General features: G+C 42.3%; 1 protein-coding gene across 1 annotated transcript in view; it reads right to left on the minus strand.

Moving 5' to 3' along the window:
• Window positions 1-15,920, minus strand: part of mgaa (MAX dimerization protein MGA a) — an 80,973-nt gene extending 65,053 nt beyond the window's left edge. The window contains exons 1-3 of the mRNA XM_036150779.1: window positions 15,004-15,920; window positions 8,833-9,985; window positions 4,670-4,876 (exon numbers count right to left, since the gene is read on the minus strand). Of these exons, the coding sequence (XP_036006672.1) occupies window positions 4,670-4,876; window positions 8,833-9,932 (1,307 nt within the window). The 5' untranslated portion in view covers window positions 9,933-9,985; window positions 15,004-15,920. The remainder of the gene's footprint in view (window positions 1-4,669; window positions 4,877-8,832; window positions 9,986-15,003) is intronic.
• Window positions 15,921-21,438: the final 5,518 nt, after the last annotated feature.

Consider the following 21,438-nt stretch of genomic DNA (forward strand, 5'->3'; position numbering starts at 1 on the left):
CTGCCTCCAGCGGTGTAAATTCTCTTTCCAGCCTTTAATCTGGGTCACATCTGTAGCTTTTCCTGTTCTGGACTGAAAGGAGGCCAAGACCCCTGAGGAGAAAAAAGATTAATAAAAAATAATTACACTCGGACAACCTTTAAGCTACATTTTACAGTTACTTCAGTTTATTCCTAAACACAGAAACTCCTTAAAGCTGCGGCTGATGCAGAAGAAAAAATCACCAAGTCAGTGAACAAGCGTACTTGGGATGTGGGAACCGTCTGTGTGGTGGTTCCATAACATCGCCAGGAGGGGGGATGGGAAGACAGACTCCCAGGTACTCTGCAAGTCGATGGACAGCGCCGGATCCAGGAGAGTCATCTTGAGGCCAACTGAGCCAATAAAACACCAGACATAATGAGGGAACATGTTCTTAGAGCATCCTCACAAAAAGCAAACAGCCAACCAGTCATCATTTCTAAAAAATGCACCTTAGCACTAAGATGAGCAGAAGCTATCGTGCACAGCCTTCAGTTTATTCATGTTGTAGTTTGCTGCTGCAGTCAAAATGAGGTATATGTGCAGGGGATCAGAACGTTGCTGTTTTCTCTAGATCGTGTTGACGGTTGAAAATGGATGCATGAATAAAGAAAGACATGCTTTCTGGACCAGAGTGGGAGATTCTGCTTCAGAACTTCCTCTGAGTTCAGCTTGGAGGATTTCATTCCTCTGCAGCTCAGTTAGTTCAGGGTGGGTGGAAGCCAGGCCACACCCACTTGGAAGGGCTTTCCAATAAAAGTAAAGATGTCCCTGTGTTCACTCATTGTGAAGCAATGCGCTGTGCTGTGTGTCTTTCTGAGACCGCTGCCAGGAGGACACCTTATAGGGAATTTGTGGCTGTGCGGTTATGAAATGGCTCCGTCTGAAACTGCAGCGGCTGCGTTTGCATATGAAGAATTTATCAGTCCGTTTCTCTTCAGATGTTCTGTGCTCATCTTGAAAACACGGTTACTTTCATTTTTTTATTGGGAAACGAAGGAAAGGAAAGTGCTTTGTCATTATGAATTCACGGTACATCAGATGGAGGGTTAGCCTGAGCCGCTGCGACTGAGCGCGCCGTCACTAATGGCCGACCTGAACACCTGCCAGCGGTGTGCTCGTCCACGCCCACATCTGCATGCTGGTTTTTGTTTACTACTTCTCTTTTTCCTCACTACTTCTCAGGTCTGGTTTCTTGTGCCTGTGTTGCCAGGTTTGACAGTATCCCTCATTTGGAAACAACTTTAACTAAGGCATACGAGTCATATGTTGCCAAAGCCTGTGTGTATGTAACAGAGTGCGTTATACGTTTCTCCAACACGTTTTAAAGATGTATTGGCAGTATTTTGTATATTACTGTAAACCACCACATGAAGTATCCAGTAAAGCACCACAAGCACTGCAAAGACTATCCCTGTCTTAGAGTGTTGTGTGGAAAATGTTAGCTTTAAGAGACCTTATTGGAATCCAGTAATGCCTACCTTCCTGCAGCACAGGGTGGATGACCTGCCTGTGTTTCATGAGCTTCAAGTCTCGAAGAAGAATCTCCTCGTTGACCACAATCGTCTCCTCCAGACTCTCTGCTGGAATTGAGAAGGTTTATCTCAGAGCAGAATGTTTCATTGGGGTCAGAACCCCCAGTTACATCTAAGACCACCTTTTGGTAACATCTGGTGAGCAATCAGTAAAGCTAACCAACAAAACCACAACTTCACTGAAACAGGATTAGTTTTTAATCTGGATCTTAAATCCAGCTTTAAACAACTCGATGAAACTATCTGTATCAATCCAACCCAAGATGGTCAGAGACCCAGAAGCGTCTTGTGGTACCTGTGCTGCTGCTCTCCGGTTCTTGGGCAGGTCTGGTGTCCGCTGTCAGCTGAGGGTCAGGGAGCGGCTCTTCAGATGACTCAGCAGTGTGCTGCTTTAGGGCCTCCTGAAATAATTGGATTATTTTTATTCTTATTCCTTAAATGAGTCAGTAAAGAATGAACAATTCAATAATGAAAAGACTCAGATTGTTCCAACTTTAAAATACAGTAAAAGCCAACATGAACACACATGATAAATGCTTGTTTGATGACTCAGAACCTACTGCTGTGAACCAGAGATCTGAAGAAATGTTTCTGTGCTTTGGAAACATGGCTGCTTGAAGCATTGCTTTTAATCACATGCAGATTTATTAACTGCTTAGACCTTTATTAGCTTTAAAAGATACTTTTAGGAAAATAACTGACTCATTCGCTAGTTTTCCCCCAGTTCAAACTGAAAGCTATCCTGATGATATTAGTCACATGATCAACTATGGAGGAATGCATCTGAAGTCGCTCCATCAGCTGAGGAGAGCATGGATCAAAAGTTGAAATATGGATGACACATAATAAAAACCCTCTGAAACATAAGAGATCTCTTATATCATTCTTCAGTATAAGACAGAAACATGCTGATAAACACAAAACGGCGAAAAAGAAACGTTTAAAACCAAATTAGGAAGGATTGACTACTATGTTAAACCCTTGCACAACCATTCTGCTTGATGTTAATGACGTGCCATTCTCCATGAAGAAGGTTGAGCACATGAACAAAGTTTAAACGTGAAAGAAAAAGATTTTACAAAATTCAGCTCTGCGGGTTAATGGGATGCGAGAGAACCAGAGTTCAAAGGTGGAGTTATGGAACAAGCTGTGTTGGGACGTAACCCGGGTTGTTGAGAGTTATCTGGGACCCAAATCTTCCAACGCCTCCCAGTCATTAAACAAATAAAGTCTGGAAAAAACTATGTTTTCACTCTGCATACTTCAAATTGTTATTAATTGGAATGGTTCATAAATCAACTCTGTATTCCTAGTTAGTCACCGTATGGTAACAGCTACTTGTTCTTCCTGACAGCATTGCATGTATTGAAAAGACAAGAGAGCAAAGGTCTCCTCATGGTAATGTTGAGGAACACTGAGGTCTTCAACATGCAGGTAGTGTTTCACTGAAGCCTCCCACATCCAAACAGAAGGAATTCCAAACGCCACTAAAGCTAAAGACCTTTACAAGCAGACAAACTAAAGCTTAAGGCCAAGTTGAACGCAGATCTTACATTTTTATTTTCCCATTCCTTTGTGTTCTTACCTTAGACGTGAAAGAGATAAAAAGCTGCTCCTCGACTTCTTCAACTTTGGGCTGCTTGCTCCTGTAGTCACCGTGATCCACATCCAGCCTGGCAAGCGTTGTTGGCCTGGACGACTTCTTCCTCTTGCATGGCTTGCTAGCCGACACTGGCAGCACGGGCTCAGAGGGCTGGGGCGGCTCTGAAACCGGCAAAGGCTGGGTAGGGACAGCTGCCATGTCTGTGTTGGAAAACTCCACCCCGATGTCGTCGTTGGCGGAGAAAAAGCTGACAAGCTCTGAGAGGGAAGTTGTGGGGGACAGTCCATCTTCGTCCAGTGAAGAGAAGGTTGGAGACAGTGGGAGCTGAAGAGCAAGGGGGGACAGCTCTGCTGGGAAAGGCAGAGACTGTTCGCTCTCTTGAAATGAGGGAACGGGGTCTTTTGGAGGACTTGGAGTCGAAGTATCAATACTCCGAGGCTCAGGAAGGCAGGACAACAAAGATGGAGCGACGGATATCAACGGAGCTGACTGCTGCTGGGGCTGTAACGTTGTGAAAGGAGAGTCTGCATACGGCCCAGACACAGGTAATACTGTATGCCATTTAAAAACCGACGAGCTTCTGTCTTGTTCGGGGTCTTCGAAGGACCCTGCTGAACCTCCCTCAGCAGATGGTGCAGAGTCGAGTTCTAAAGCCAAGGAGGCAGGGAGAGGAGGTAAAGGCTCGGGGGAGCTCGCAGGTGACAAAAGATCAAAGTCAAACGAGGAACACTGAGGATCAGGAAGCATAGAGTCAATCTTCATGGAGCGAGAGCCTGGAGGTAGTGTGGAAGACTCTGCTGCTGCTTTGGGAGGGTCTGGCAGAGCCAAGGCAGGACTGAGATGTAAGGACAAATCAGGTGATGCAGAGGTAGAACATGTGAGGGTGAGCGGAGACATCTCAAGGGAGTCAAATGTATTCTCACATATGGATGCTTTGTGATGACTGACCGCCGGCCCTGAGCCTAAACTTTCACCACTGGAGATGAAGGGCTTTTCGGTTTTTCCAGGTTCCTCTGATTCAGTGGCACTGAGAGGGTCTGGACTGGATGGGCTGCAGGGCCGGAGAGCCGTTTCAGCTGCGGGTTTAGTGCCATTTAAAGCCTTTTCATCCGGCAGAACATCCTTTCTGCTGTCTTCCATGATGGGTTTGTCTTCCATGATGGGTTCGACACTGGTTTCCTGTTGGGGTTCTGAAGCAGAACTTTGAGAAGCACAGGACGTGGGCAGAGACTCTTGAGGAGGAAGGTCCGGTTTGTTCTTCGCCTTTTTAGAATTTGTTGAATGTTGCTTTAGAAAAAGTGCAAGTGCGGGTAGAGGCAATCGAACTGGCCGTTTCTGTTGCTTCCCACCATCTGATGGAGTGTCTGCCATACTTTGCTGGTCTGGTTTATTCGAGGAAACCTGCCCTCCTGTAGCAGCAGCAGCAGCAGCGCATTCTGTCCTGACATCGGCCGTAACATCAGACAGATGCTCCTTGTTTCTTGTTGTGTCAACAGTTGGACTCTTCCTGGTGGATGTAGTGATTGTTCCATTGTTCTTATGTACAAAACTCTGCTTATTCTTGTCAGTCCAACTAGTGGATGTAGTGTTATTCTGGGCTGCTCCAATGGAGTTGCTCTGGTTGCTGCCGCGTTGCTCAATGTTACACCTCTGCAGTGAAACATGAGCCTCACAAATAAGCTCAGAAATTAACTTCGGAGCAGGACGAGAACTGTTGCTGAAGGAAACCACAGAAAAGCAATGCATTAGTGACAATCTCACTTAATCGTTATCATACACTGCTAAGATATACTGCTACTACTAGTGTCAAATTGCTGAAATTGGCACCATTTACAGATATTTACATTAATTTTGTTCTACAACTGCCAATAAAACTTTTAACAAAAGGAAAGTTTCACAAAAAGAAATATTGCCCGGCATAAGAACATACAAAAGGGTCTGGTGAAAACTTCATAAATGGAGAATATGCACAACGTTTGTTTATTTGGAGCCACATGAGCTCACTAAACTCTTTAGCAGTCCATTTTGCTTTTGGAATGACTCGAATGTAAAGCTATGAATTCTGGATTCTTTTTAGTCCAATCAACTGGAACTTTCCATCGCTGCTATGATGAAAATTTGTTGTTGCTACCAACGATCAATAATAGGTTTCCCATATACAGACTTTTGAACAATAACCCTGTTCCATTACAAGCCTCAGGCGTTGGTTTCCTGATGTAAACCAAATATTCTGAGAATTATTAACTTGTCAAAAAGCTTAGGGTGAAACAACATCTTTCTACTGCAATTCAGGGAACTATTACCAATAATACCTTAAAAGAACCTTATTTAAAAAAAAATCCAACTCAACCTTTAAGGAAGGCCAGAAACCAGTCAGAACAATTGAATTGTTAGATTATATTTTTAAGTTGTTTTAGTTCCCTTTAAAGAGTCCTTGCAAGTAAAGTTCAGTTAGAGCACATTTCACATATAAAAAATATACACCAAAGTGCTTCACATTTATAAAAGGAATAAAGCACCTTAGAACAATTATAAAAATACATGAATACAAGTAAACTATTAGTTTAGTTGTTTATCCTAAAAAAGGAGAGATAAAACACATCAAAGAAAATCCAGTGAAGCATAACAAGGATGCTCTAATGGGATGCTTGTCTCAATAAAAACACATCTTCAGCTTCTTTTTAAATGTCATAAACAATTAAAACACAGAGCTTTACATTAGAAATGTCACAATCAGAGAGATTCTCCGTACAGAAGATCACTAATGTTGTCTGTTGAACGGAGTATTCCTGGAGCCAACTTCAACCAGGTCTATTTAGCTTATGACATTATCCTCCACAAGCCACAAGTAATAAAATGCATTTAGATAGATCAAATAGCAAACTTTAAGGGTTACTACTAATTTTGTGAATGAAACATCAAATATTCATTTTGACTGAAATAATGCAGCCCAATAAATGTGTACTTATTATGATCTCTAGATAGGTAAACAGCTTGACTTTTTAAAAGGGGAGTTTAGATGTAGTTTAGAAGAAAAAGTAAAATTTTGTGCTAATTTCTAACCTAAACTATAATTAAACCAAGTAAGTGCTGACTGCAGAGACAGTAAAAAAAAAAAAAAAAAAATCAGGATGGTGTAACATTTAGCCACTAGGGGGCACTAGACCTGTAACGTTCAGGTTTAGCATCTCTGAAGGCCACTGGCAACTAGGCCTGTAACGATAAATTTTACTGGACGATACATTTTTCTAAAAATTATTGCAATAAATCATATTATTGTCACTTGGAGACCTTTTTCAACTAATATGATATTAGCATGATAACGCAAGTATATCTTCTCGACCTACCAGCTCAGACAAGTTAAGTGGTGGCCATCTGGAAGAAAACCTCCCCGTCAACTAAGCTAACGCCCGTAACTCCTTCTACACGAAGGAAACGAGAGAGGAGGGGTGAGGTGAAACCAAATGAACTGAAATCTTTTTGTTATCCCGTCTCAGACAGAGGAGACGGAAACACCAAGCAAGCAAGCAAGCATTTATACGCAAATTGTCGGGCTTATTTTAATTAATTGTGTGTGATCAATTGATTTATTGAATTGATTATCACGACAGGCCAACTGGCAACACTGCACTGTCACAAAGTTAAACAGACAGTTTTTTAGAATCTGGTAGCAGACGACTTTTGACTAGCAGGTTGAGAAGTCACGGAGTTACCTTCTAAAGACAAGGACACATTCACCCCTCTATATTATACTCAGGCTCTCCCATTGAAACGGAGAGCGAGAGGATGAAGCAGAGCCAGAGGGAGCTCCAGGAGCCATGGAAGAGAAGGGCAGGGCAGACTCAATTATCTGATTATGAAAGGCTGCAGGAACTTCAACATAGGAGTTGACGTGCAGGTTTGTGAACTATGTTAACTGTATTTTGTAATAACCATGGCTATGACTAACCTTTGACTTAAGGATGAGAAAAGCAAAAGACTGTAAGGTTAGCTCTCGTGTTTAAAAGGGAGCTCAGACTGCCTTATAGGTCACTATAGGTCACCTGACCCATTCAGAGCTGGAGCCACACCTCTTAAGTTACATAGGCGAGTTTTTGAGAAAGATAGCCTGCACTGATCATCCATACGTGCAGGCTAGGGATGCAAACTAATAATCGACTTACAATTGTTGATTAATGGTTAATTAAAGTTTTCTCCATCCGATTAACTGATAATGTCTGCTTAGACCTTCTTTCAAGTGTTCCACTATGGCCGCTATCCAGCAGAGGCCGCTGTCGGTCATTCTAAAGTGGAACCCGCCCACAGTAGTTATTAGAGAAAGAAGTCATGGCGGACGCAACATGAAGAGATCCAAACGGAGTCTGGTGTGGGATTACTTTTACACTGTTTAATGAGGGTGCTCTTTATATGGTTCTGTTTTTCAATCTAAACACTCAACAAGTTCCTTAAGAGGTCAGCAAAATAGCTCCATTCATCTGGGCTGCCTGGCAGAGCAGAGTCAGCTTCTCAACCAAAACTCACCGATGTGCTCTGAAGGCGAGGATGCGATGACAGAAAAGCGTTGCGCAAAAAAATTGTCACATGATAGAAAAAGATATGATGCCAAAAGCACTGTTGATGGGGTTTATTCTCTTCAGCTTATATGTTTGCATTAATTAACCTAATAGGTTCCTGTTTTGTTGTTTTTAATAAGTCTAAGTGACAAAAACAATTTTTGTTTATTTAGTCAGTATTTAATACAGGTGGCACAATAAAGTGTTAAAATATAATGATGTCCCTCTCATAAAATTCAGCATATTGTAAAAAAAATAAAAATAAAAATGTATCCTCGATGTTATGGAAAGACTTTCTTGATACAAACTAGGATTTTTAAGAAAAGCGCTACATATCAATTAATTTTTAGTCGATTAATAAAATCAATCAATAATCGATAACTTGCATCCTAGTGCCAAGTGTTGTATGTTTACCCCCAAAACAATTCAATATATATCAAATTAAGCCAATACCAGGGTAAGAACTTATAGGGAGCTGTAAGTCATCAGCATAAGGCAAAACTTTATGTTGTGTGTGTTCTCTCTGAATGACCTCAGCTTGCTCACAGGATTCAAGTAATATTGCAAGTTTTATTTGGGTTTCATTTATGGGATTGAATAACAGTGGGCTAAGTGGGCAACCTTGATGTGTACCTCATTCAAGATAGAAACGTTTCGATGTTTGGTAAAGACCAAGGTCACAGAGGACGGATACAAGTGCATAACCCATGAAATGAAGCTTGAACGATTCTTACACTAAACTAATTCAAATTATAGGTATATTCTGCAGGACTAAAAAGACCTTGTCTGCATCTAGAAAGAGAATGCATTTTGGTACGGTGTCACAGGGTGTTTATAATATACTAGAAAGCCAACAGATAACAAAAGAGAATGAACATTTTAGGAAAATGGGCTGATCTACAGATTTAATTTGAATGTAACGTTTCACATCTATTCTGTAAGAACAAAATACTAGCCTAGTATTTCCAGGGCTTTGAGTAACCATGGAAACAAAGGCTTTTTTTTGAAAGAAAAAACACTTTTTATATGACATCAGCTGGACCTAAAGATTTCTTGCAGTTGCAAATGGCACATTAGAAAAGAGCGAAATAATTTTGTCCATCGAACAGTCAGGACTTACCTTGGACTTTCACCTGGAACATGGGCAGCGGACTGTGTATTACTCATTGTGGATTTTTCCTGAGGTTCTTTTGGTGCTGGTAGTTTGAAGTCCGATGCTTTTGAATGTCTGGGTTTATGGTTTGCGAGCAAAAACTTCAAGCTCTTCCTCACAGGATGCTCCTCAGTGTTCGTCTTAGCTTCATAGCTGGTCAACTCTTTGCCCGAGTTCCCTTTGAGTTTTAAGCCACATGAAATGACCCTGTCCTCCTTCAGTTTCTTAGCAAAAGGGTTGTAGTTAACCTTGAGCTGAGTAAACTGGGGGTTTTGGTATGAGGTGACGGTTATAAACTCTGTCTGGGGGAAAGTGAACGTGAGAACATTAGGACCATTGAGTCTAAAGTCTTCTACAGCGGTGTCTGCCTGGACCAGGTACAGTTGCGGTAGATAGCGGTGCATTGGATGCAGGATGATGTTCCCCTCCTGGTCTGAGATGTCGTCTGTGAGTTTCAGTCTGTAGAAGGACACTGGGTTCTGCATCCAATGTTGACCTGTGGCTGGGGAATCTGGATGGACGAAAGGTTTACTCTTCACATGACGCTCTGCTTTTCTGCAAGTATGCCAGCTCTCACCCGTCCACTTGTACTGACTGTTGTCTAGAGGCTCGATGTCCATAACCAGAGAGTACTTTAAGGAGGATTGCAGGCCAGAGATGCGGAAGCGGCAGTAAGGGAACATTCTGCTGCCTTGCTTGGTCAGAATCATCTCGGTTCTACATTTAAAGAACTCGTTCCACATGCTGTTATTGTCAAGTGTCACTTTGACATCTTTACAGACACAGTCAGGGGACGGGACATCGCATGGAGAATTTAGACTGGTGGGATGTTTAAGTTCACCCATCCTCACGACAGTCTCCTCAGCTGGGCACATCTTGTGTTTCCCACTCATTTTGGTTTCACCGCTGGATACACAGGTGCCTTGAACAGTCCCGCTGTGATGCACTTTTCCTGTTCTCAAAGCCACAAGGCATGCAGGTGAATGATCAGCTGCTGGAGCTGCTCCAGGGGCAGCTGCCCCTTCCCTCAGGATCACCATACCTGGCCGAGTCTTCGTAAAGGCCATGGACCGATCCCTGAAGGATCCCACGTCTCTGCATAATAGTTCAAGATGGCATCCTGAAAAACAAGATCCATACCGTTTCAGTACAGCTGGACATTTCATTTGTTGCATTTTGCATACAACAAACTGGCAAAAAACTACAACAACAGGAACATGGTTGCAATAAAGGACACTGTGAAAATAAGAACAAGAGCAGTGCCTTTAAGGGACAGTTTTTGTTTAGTAGGGAAATGATTTGATCCAGTAAAAAAAATACAATTTATTTATGCTGCTTATTAGACATGTCGAAAAAATATATAGAGCTGTGACATCAGAGTTTAGTATTAAACTGTGAATTTTGCGTAAAGTTACAGCCCAACTAACACCCAAGAACTGTTAATCCTTTATAAATTCAGTTTCTTAAACGGCTGCAACAGAAAAGGTAAAATAATAGGTTTTATTAATGAGATGACCGAAGAACGAGTTTAACTCAAGTCCCCAATAATAATGTTTACATGCACAAAATTTCACGATTGGATTAAAATGTACTTGGATTAAATAATCGCATTGTACCGTTTATATAAGCACAAAATCAGTTAATCTGATCATACTGTGTGTGTATATGCACCTGACTTTATGCAGAATAGAACCATTCTGACAAATTCCTCTAAAAAAAAAAAGAAAAAGAGAGAAAAAAGGAGTACTTCTGTCTTTGCTAAACAACAAAAACAGTAAATAAAGCAGTATTATGAGTTTGTCGTTCAAGTGCCCAGGCTGGATTTACACAATGTTCTAATTACGGTTGAAACGTTACTGAGTAAGCAACAATTTTGAGTTCTTTTATTTTTTTCAAAGGGAAAGGTTGTATGGGGAGCCCAGACAGTTTTGCTTCCTGACGTATTTCCTTCACTCAACAGCGCAAAAATACGTCATGTTTACCTCGGCTGCACATGCACACTCGGGTCAGTTTACCACATTCGGAATAACTTGAGCCTGACAAGCTTTCATACACGTTGATCAAATTATCAATGGCCATAAACCACCCCTCTCATTCAGATTACAGTTTCATTTTTATTGAGCTTAATCCGATTATCATATTCCGACTGGCTTGTTTACATGACGTTTTTATTCCGATCATCGGCCCTTTATTCCACTTACTTTTGTCCATGTAAACGTAGCTAATGTGGACTGACCCAATGAAATCCAGGATGAAAACAAGAACAGTCCCAAATAAAAACTGTGTACAAGAACATTTGTGCCTGTCAAACAAGCAACAGAACACATTTTAAAACAACAGAGCGAGAGATGCTTTGTTTGCTGGATTGTACATAACTTTTGATCTAAATATAATTGTAATATACATCTCCCTGTACTGCAAATTCCCCATGATCACACTGAGACAAGCTGCTGAACACTGCATGGTTGAGATGCCCCAATCAGAACTTTATAGCCAATATAAGCTGTACGGTTAGGGTTAACCCCTACCAACATTACAAATCCAACATCTTTTATGACAGATGATGAAAGCTGTCATCTGCAGAAAGTCTTGCTCTCTCCCAGCCTAAATGAACCACAGACATCTCTTGATCTGCTGCAGAAAAAAACACTTAAAAATCTTTTTACATCCAGAGAATAATCTGGTTTCTGATGTTCCAACCAGACAGGCACTGGTGACGTCCTAACAATCAGAAAACAATTGGCTGATTCCAGCCTATAGCTTGCTTTTATCAGCCCCTTTTACACTGGCTCCAGTTGGCCTGGCTCTACTTGGCTCCGCCCGCTTTGCGAGCTTTTCAAACAGGTTTTTCAGCACCGGTGTGGCTTTTGTCGATCCTGCATTGGGTTAGGGATGCAGGTTATCGATTAATGGGTTCATCTAAAATTGATTGATCTTATCAATTGTATTTGTGTATAATAATATAATGTATTACTATATCTAGACAAAGCTGAACAGCTTTCAGCGTGTGCAAAATGAGAGAAAGCCGCGTTAAATCCTCAGATCTGATTCAGGTTATGACAAACGGCGCATCCGTCTGTGTATAGAAAGCTTGAGTGTCCTTTTTTTTCTTTAGTTTCCTTCAGGCGTGGTCTATGGGTTGTAAATAGGAAAATTATAATTGAGTTTGACCCACTCTGTTCATGGTGCTCCTTAAAATGAATGCCGTTGCTCTTTAGTTGAACCTTTCCCTGGATTTCCTCAGAGAAAACCTTCTCATTTCTCTTTGTCCCTCCAGCACTTGGTGAAAAGTAGTCTGCTCATTTCACAAGTCACCCCAGGTCCACTCAGCCAGATCAGCCCTACTCCTGTTAAATCTCTGGATCACAGATCAGGCTGGACTAATAATGCACAGTTTGGGTTTCTCTCTGCCTCCTCTGGACACGTATGAGGGTGTGAGTGTGAGAGAGACAGAAGCGGAGAGGGGAGAAGAGACTGATCTGTTCCACACTACCTTAAATAGTTAAGATTTAGGTATTTTATTTTTATAGGCTGGATATTGGGTATTTGTACTGTGCTGATTAGGCGGAGTGTTCCTTTGGTTAGAATCCCTGGCTGCGCCAGATGCTCCTGCAGCCTCCACACTGGTGGAGCCCCAGCCAGGGGTTTGATCTACTCCACAGCCTTCTCTCTCAGGAGCTGCTGGGGCATGGAGTGGAACCACAGTGGCTCCCGAGAGAGAAAGCTGCGGCGTGGAGTGAAGGCCCGTCTGGGGACCCCACAGTCCCCTGCAGAAGGCTGCCGCCGTGGCTGCAACACCGGGTGCTCTGCCCTCCATCGTACACACACCAGTGGTTCAATCAGCAGCCATGAACAATGTTGTGAACCCCACACTAAAACTTAACAGCTGTCAGTGTATCCAGTAAATCCATTGTTTCTCTCTTTGTAGTATTGAGTGGCCAAATGGCGGTTGATTTCTCCCCTCGCTCCATTGTCAGCTGGCAGGCTAGCCACACCTATGGCCAATCACTGACTAGCAGTTCGGTCAGGTAAGGGCCCTACTCTACTCGACAATCCCTGTACTACCTTCTGAGCAGGGTCGAGAAAACCCAGCTGGGAAAAGGTGAAAAATGCACGGAGTGGAATAGAGTGCGGCAAAGTGGAGTGTGTGGTAAAATCCCATTACATAATCAATCAGTGGTCAATTCAAATATAGCCAGTCCACATTTTGATGGTTGTCTGGAATGTGGCACATCAGGGAGTGCGTATGAACAGTGGGGAAGACGTTTATATCCTAAAACAATGACAGCGCTACATCAGCCTGAAGAACTGCGAGCCACTGGGGATATCACCAGGCTAATTTTACACAGTTTATGACATCTTTCTACAGTATTTTTGAGCGTGAAAGCTGTCAGTTTAGCTATGATAGTTAGCTGTTTTGTGAAATTATATATTTTATGTGGCTGCACATTTAAACCATGACAACAATAATCAACTAAAAGAAGACTGGTTTGGGTGCAGAAACTAACATAATCTTGTAATGTCTACGTATTCTGTGACATCGATAGCTACTGTGTCTATAAAAAGGAACCTGATGCACAACTTTGGTTTGTCAATTTCATTAAGGAAATCCTCATCGTCCTAAAAGAGTACCTGTACACCAGCGGGTATGGGATTCTTACAGTATAAAATTTGGGAAAATTCGGCAGTCTTTACCGAAAATTTTTTAAATAAATGCGTAACACATCATTTTAAAGCCATTATTTAAAATCAGAAAAGCAATAATTATTCCCATTTTGTTTTTCCATTACAAGCAAAAATATAAAACAACTAGATCTGTTGTATTAATATTTATCCCGTCTTTCTATTCTGTTCATGTAGTAACAACTGTTATAAACTGGTATATAGGTCTATTTGACTGCAGCTTCCATCAAAACATTCATGCAGCCTAAAGTTTGCAAATGGCGCACCAAAACAGTTCAACCTTAATAGGATCGATAGCCGCCTTTTCAGTTTCTAAACCAGTCGGCAGCCAAATCTCTTGCTTGGACACACGGGAAAGGTGCGTTGGCCTTTTCTTAGCCAGCTGGCCAACACGATCTCTAGCATCCTAATAATAGGACCTTATATCGTAGGAACAACACTGAACGAGGCTGCATGCTGCCGCAGCTTTTAGCACTGCTGCTGTACTATAAGAAATTCTTGCGTTCAACTTCAGCCTGGTTCTTCGTGCTTTGGGCTTTCATGTTCTCCCTGTACATTTGTAGGTTCTCTCCAGGTATTCCTGCTTCTAGCCACAGTCCAAAAAGATTAAGTCAGTAAGTGCATGCATGGTTGTTTGTCCTGTGATGGACTGGTGACCTGTCCAGGGTCTACCTGCCTTTTGCCCATTGGCTGCTAGAGAAGGGCACCAGTACCATCACCACCCTAATAAGGGACAATCAGCTGTAGACCATAGACAAACGGTATACTGATTCTGTATGAAACACAAGAGGAAGCTGGGATGATTTTTCGCACACAGTAACTGGTTAACCACGGCTAACCAGTAATGGTTAGCCGTGGTTGGCTCCTAAGTCTTCTATCTTACAAGTTTATGTGTTATGACTATTATAAACACAATTTGTTTCAAGGAGGATGGTTAATCAAAGGGAAAACATATAGAAATGTAATAGAACCCAAGTGTGTAACCTTTAAAACATGCTGTGTTTCTGCCATGTTGGAAGTGGAAGCATGCTAGCAGCTATTAGCAGCTGTTTTGTTGTAGCGAGGGCAATGGTTGAAAAATGTCATCTACAGTCAAATGACTAAACTGGTAAGCTTGGCTAAATGTATCCTCAGTCTAAAACCCACTCTGCAACAACACGTGCGTACTGTTATTCACTATTACAGTGACTGTGTTTCAAATGTAAAGGTGGCCATTAGCCAGCGGCTGGAAGCTAGTGGAGAATAGAGTTAATAAAAACAGTAACATGAAATGCTGTGTAAGTCAGTGAGTTTATCTGCAGGCCGTGCTCTCGGTAGGTAGGATAGTAAATACACTAGCGTGCTGCTGAAACAGAGATGCCTAGCTAGCTGCAGGCCAGTCACAGCCCAGTAATGGCTGCCCACCAAACATCAAACATATCCCAGCACGTGCTCTTCTATCTGCACGCGCATTACCTTCTGTCTATAAGGACAGTGTGTCCTGGTGCCGCATCAATCCGTCTTTAACGTCGATTATTCCATCGGTCCGGCGTCCACATGAGAACCATCACTGTTCCAAACAAAAAAAAAACCATAACACGTTTTTTTTATGTTACGTCACCAACATCACCGTCTTCTTCCTCCGGAACTGCGCAGACTCAGACGCCATCTTACAAATGCCACCTGGCTGCAGCGTATTGCAGCTACGCAAACACCGAGAGATTCGACGTCGAATAACGGCAGGAAGAGACCCCAGGCCGCTTTCTGCTCTGCTGACGCCTCCCTCTCTAGGTCACTAGCTACTCGGGGCTTTAGGCCGAGCTCTCTCTCGGATCAGCTCGAACAGCCACCTGGATCCATGTTTTCTTCTGCGAACGGAATTCAAACCTCCGACACTGCGACGGAAGCGTCGAGTCGCACATCCGGATTGTAACTGGTTGTTGGTGTTATCGTTGTAGTGCTTTCTCTGTTCCCGTGGCTTGCCATTCGACGGAGTTCTTTCAGTATTTGGTTGTGTGAACAGATTCGTGAGTCTCGGTAGGCATTTATGTTTGCGATGCGGACATCTCCCCGGTCCGTTTATGTTCCGTGTTTAGAATATTGTTAGGCGTCCGTCCTCCGCCATGTTGTTTGCGCCGCGGTTTAAACGTGCAAGAGATCGTCATCGCGGCCGCAGCTGTGGAGTAGGAGTGCGGTAACACACGCTGGGCTGGGCGGTGGGGATGTCTGTCCGGACCCGGTTGTTTCCCCTACAGACCAGAACTGGACTAAAGGACCGAGAAGGAGGGGACCGTGAACGCCACACGGCTGCTTACAAACCCCGTTGCATGTTAAAGGTTCATGTATATGGATAACGTGTGTGTGTGTGTGTGTGTGTGTGTGAGAGAGAGAGAGAAAGCCAGGGTGGGCTGACGTGGCTCGCAGTGTTGGATTTGCTTCATGCTTTTAACTTTCAATTAGGTAACATGATTATTGATGTAATTAACGGTTGTTGTTTCAATAAAGCAAACTAAGTTATGCGTCATTAATAAGTTAAATGTCAATAAGTTGAAAGGGGAGTTAATTAATTGTTTTGATTAACCAGTTTCAGTCAGTGCTGATCCTACTATTTATTAAGGGTGTAACAATACATTAATTCACATTGATAGATCGGTTAAATGATTAAAAATTTAATTTGCAAAATGAAAATATTGATTCCATATTGTTATTTTTAAGATACGCTTTTTTGAAATTCGGGCATGAGACTGCGGGACTTGAAATGGTGACGTAACAACCGCACTGCATAGTGGGAAATGGGGCCATTTCCGCTTTTGTTTGCGCAGCGTGCGTCCACAATGCAGCCTTTGTTTTTCATCCCTTTGTTCTTTAAAAGCTAAAAACATGGTGCAGACATACTGTCGTTCACCCAATCGCTTTGAGAAAAAGAGCGATGGATTGAGATTTTTCAGTTTTCCATTGTGAAAACAAAGCCAGGGAGCTCGGATCTCTGAACTAACAAAATGTGGGCTACATTCACACTGCAGGGAAATCTGCGACCCAAATCTGATCTTTTTGCCCATATGCTACTCATATCCGTCTTTTTCACGGCAGCGTGAACAGCTCAATTCAGATCTTTTCACCTCCAAAAAATGTGATCTGTGCCACTTCTATATGTGGTACTAATTTGGATACGTATCAGCTTTTTTTCCAAATGGTCATGTCACACTTTATCACTCTCTCACTATCCACACACTGTAGCAGCAGTTAGCACTCCATTAAAAAAAACATTAATAGCTGGGCTGCTTTCTTCTTACCTTGGTCTTATATGGTCTTAATATTGTCGGCTCCCATTGCTCAACAGCTTTCTAATGAGAGACGCCAGCTGGTAGTCGTGGTTTTTATTTTTTTCGACTTTTTTTAATTAATTTTTTTAACAAACCGTTATTGAACGTCTAGAAAAAAAAATTACATTCACCATTACTTTGGTAAACAGTGCACTGCTCTGTGACGTCTCCTGTTATTCGCTGTCTTGAACTGTTCAGACAGAAGTCGGTTGGCGGTAGCATTTAATAGTATGAATGGCCACCTAAAAATTTACCATAAAGACCTGGGGCCCGTTCTTCGTACGTTGCTTAAAACATCCAAGATCAAATGACACATCCAAGATGATTTCATCCGGCTAATCATGATCTGGCTAATTGGGTTCTTCGAACACACCTGTTTATGATTTAGTATGGCTGGATTGAGTTATCTGAGATAACTGCGCGTTCATGCGTTAGTTTAAAAGGGGAAATGTATCGATAGTAGAAACAATGATCAGCAATGCTGCTATTGGCTGTTCAGCCGAATTTGAGTCATTAATTAAAATGACAGGGAACACCTCTAAGTCTGCTAAAGCCAGGAGAGCGGGCTGGCAAAAAGTAGCAGATAAATAAAATGTGTAAGTGCTGTCCATTTTAGATGTTTCTATCACTTTCTACAGTATGAATTTTTGCATTTTATTAATTTCATATTTACTTTGTTCTTTTATATTAGAGCCTCCACGGGACCCACTAGAACATGGGGACAAGTAAAAGTGAAATACAAGAATATTCTACAAAATGGTAGCCTTTAATTATTATACTGTATTTTAAAAAGCCACTTATTATGGCAACAGATCCAAATTTCAGTGTCATTCCTTAGACACTGGAAGTAAAGGACGCGTGCAAACTGGGAATTTTGAAAAAAAAAAATGTATCTATAAAAAATGAAGTTCTTCCTTTTCCAAGTCGTACACAGTTTACACGGTAAAACTGTATTGCTCCATGTCTAGATAATCCATCCATAGTTTTTTCTAATACAATATACGGCTCGACAGGAAGTAAGCCTTTCAAAGTAAAACTAAACTTCACAATAAAATGGCCTGAACAAATCTTCTTGCTGAATATGATAAAAATAAATAGCAAACCATCATACAAATAACTTAAATATTTTCTATTTATGGCTCTAACATCACTTTTTCCTCTTTAAAGGCCACTGTTAATTGATGTGTTTGTCTGTTTATAACAGCCACCAAGAAAATCTCTCTACAATAGCGTACCGCGCACGTGACGTCACCGTCTCAAGAGCAACGCCCCTTTTGCCGCTTAGGTAGGGCATACAGGTAGCAACCAGCTATTACACGCGCAACAGAACCAGCGATATGACCGACTTTATAGCCGTTAAACTTTCCCAAGACGATGTCCCAGGCACACGGTTTACTGGTCGCACTGTGAAAGAACACACCAACCTTCAGCTCAAACGATGGCTTGAGTGTCGAGGGCTTAAAAAGACCGGAAAACGGGCCGAGTTGATCGAACGGTAAGCTTTTTTTTTTTTTTTCTGCGCGGCGGTCATGGCGTCGTCGGCCGTTTTTTTGTTTGTAATCACCGTCCAGGGATCGGTATATGTTTAATGTTTGTCTCATTTGAAATGTTTTTGAGTAATATGTATATGTAGGCCGACTGCACCGGTGTACCCAGCGCACACATTTCTCCTTGGCACTCTTGAATTTCGGGAAAGTAATGAAGAAAACATCCTTCATAGGCGGACGATCAGCGTACCTCGAGTCGCTGTTGCACGTTCCATAGCAACAATGTTTAAAAACCATGGTCTTAGATTTGGAAAAAACGTTTTAACCCTTGGTTTTAACGAGTAAAACCAAGGGTAACGCACAGCTCTTTTACAGCGAAACAGCGGCGGACTATGCAAGTTTGCGTGATGTGACGTCATCGTGACGTTACGTTTCTAAAAATAGCTCGCTCGCGGTACGCTATTATACTGTCGCGCTGCGCTAAAGGATCCTGTCTATTGCGCAATACGCGATTAATTCGAAAAGCTCTGCAAATTATTCTTGCGCCTTCCGCAACAGGTTGCTGTCGTAACATTGGACATGACATGGCTACGACAGACTTCCCCATCTCCGCTTATAAAGCTGCGATCTAATCCTGTTTACATGAAATAAGCCTGCTCGCGAGCAGGTTTAAGTTTGCGCACATGTTGCTATGACAGCAAGTCCAGGATGGGTTTCGAAGAACCGAACAATCCAAGATCATGCCAAATCGTCAACAATCAAATCCAGCTAACTGAGTTAGCGACGCACGAAGAACGGACCCCTGCAGTGTGATTGTAGCCAAAGAGGCTCCATATGGCCTGGATAGCAGCCATTTGTGTTGATTTCAGATGAATGTTACAAAAATAAAATAAAACGCATTACAAACTGTTGCCATGAAAGATGAGGGGTAGCTAGACACTAAAGGCCCCACCTCACCTACTAGTGTGAACATCTGCCAGCCCAAAGTCTGCACATACTCAAGGTGGAATCTGCGGATTACGCGCAGACCTCCATTTTTACGACCGCATGCGTGGTTTCACACTATAAACTGCTCGGCGGCAAGAAGTCTTCACATCGAACTGTTTTATATGTGACACCGAGCTACTTCTCTCTCTGCGCTCTGACAAATGTACGGTGGGAGCCTGCTGGAAAAGAAACGGCTCAACTTGTTAATCAAACATTTTGCCATCCCTTCCCCCGCTTCCATCCACAGGCAGAGATTTTAGGAATTTGTCACATGAAATGACTTAGACTTAGACTTAGACTTAGACTTTCTTTATTGTCATTTTGTAGCACAGAGTGCATACAGAACGAAATTTCGTTTTTTCATACAGCTCAGAAAGATTGCAGTAACTCTACAGGATACCTTGAAATGTAGGCAATAGGTACGCTCGACTGACCTGACTCTTACCAGATGGATGTAGTTCCCCCGAGCTCCAACCGGCTCCATACATCCTTCTGGAATCGCTGCCATTGGTTAGGATTTCAGTACCACATAAAATGGACAGCCAATCAGGACCGCCGGGTGGGATTTTCGTAGATGTGACGTATCAGAGAAGCGATTGTTTGGATTTAGACAACAATGGCGGCTTGCAGCGATGAAGCAAGCGCTAACATTGATGCTGCTATTTCATCAGTGTCGTCCAATCTGCTGAATACTAATTCTTTAAAAGAACACCAGAGAACAACTTTGAAGGCTTTTCTTAGTGGAAACAATGTTTTTGCTCTTCTCTCGACCGGATGTGGCAAGAGCTTGATCTTCCCTAACGTCAGCGTCACAGGCTGGTTTGAATGCAAGTGGTGTAAGTAGCTGTTGGTAAGGATGATGAAGTGGTTTATCCAATTGTATACAAGGATTTTTATAAAGCCCTTCCTTTGGAATACATGTCCATTGGAGCAATCCAAGATGGATGCGTAGAGCTCTGCGGAACGTAATCCATCTGGCAAGAGTCAGGTCGCTCGACTATGAAGGGTAAAATGTCTGCGGTGAGTCAACACAGAGTCTGTGTGGCTCACAGTATTGCACAGTACATCCGACTGAGAGCTTTTAGGATTGGGAAAATTACCTGGTTCATAAATTAACTGATAAACCCCTAAATATTTCCAACATAAAACGCTAAAAATATTTTTGAAACAAATTTGTCCGGCTGAGACCAGAGCGGAGGAGGAGCTCTAAGGCAAAGCTGTGTTGTTCACGTACCTCTGAAATAATTTATTGGCAAATATTGTATTGTCATCCAAACAAATCAATGTAACATATTGTGACAAAGCTGGTGATTTACACCCTTACTCTTTATATTAGAAAAAGTAATGAATGAAAAGCTGCTTGACACATGTTTCATTTAACAGGCGCTTAGTCATGCCTGCTTTGACCAACCGCTAAAGTACATTTCTAGACTCCTCTTAGTTTACTGTGAAGAAGTGTTACTCGATACATAATCCCTACGTACAGGACGGTGGCTTAGCCAGAAATGGAATTTTAGCCGGGCCTCATAAAAGATGGGTGAGCCAAATAATTATAGTTGAAAGTGTATTCAGGAAAACTGAGATCAGAGGAAAACTCAGCTGCTGATTTTTCCTCTGATCTGCTCCTGCTCTAATAAATTGTTACATTTCATAACCTTTGTCGTCACCTTTCACAGTGACACGTTTGTCATCTCAACCCCCACCCTGACCCAGACATTATTTCCTCTGTATTTACGCTGGTCACCTCTAAGTGCAAAGCCGAAGGCTGAGTTTGAAGTTGGTCTCCGAGCAGATAGTTCATGTTTGTGCTCCAAGCAGACCCAGTGAGGCATGCTAGTGGGTCTTTAACCCACTAGCATTCGTCTTAAGCCTACAGGAAATAGCACTGTTATATATCTATCGTAACCCCAAAATTCTGTATAGGCTCTGCGCTTCTCTGCGTCTCACTTTTCTACACCGTCTAGATGGCTATAGAAAAACCACAGGCTATTTGGGAACTGATTGTCCAGTCCCAGCTTAATGTATGTTCAACGATACCATGTTGAGGCGGAGAGGGGAGCAGAAACAATTATTTTCAGATCTGCTATGAGCGCGAGGGGTAAACACAGCGCGGG

Source organism: Fundulus heteroclitus, chromosome 19 (genome assembly GCF_011125445.2).
Source record: "Fundulus heteroclitus isolate FHET01 chromosome 19, MU-UCD_Fhet_4.1, whole genome shotgun sequence".
NCBI lineage: Eukaryota > Metazoa > Chordata > Actinopteri > Cyprinodontiformes > Fundulidae > Fundulus > Fundulus heteroclitus.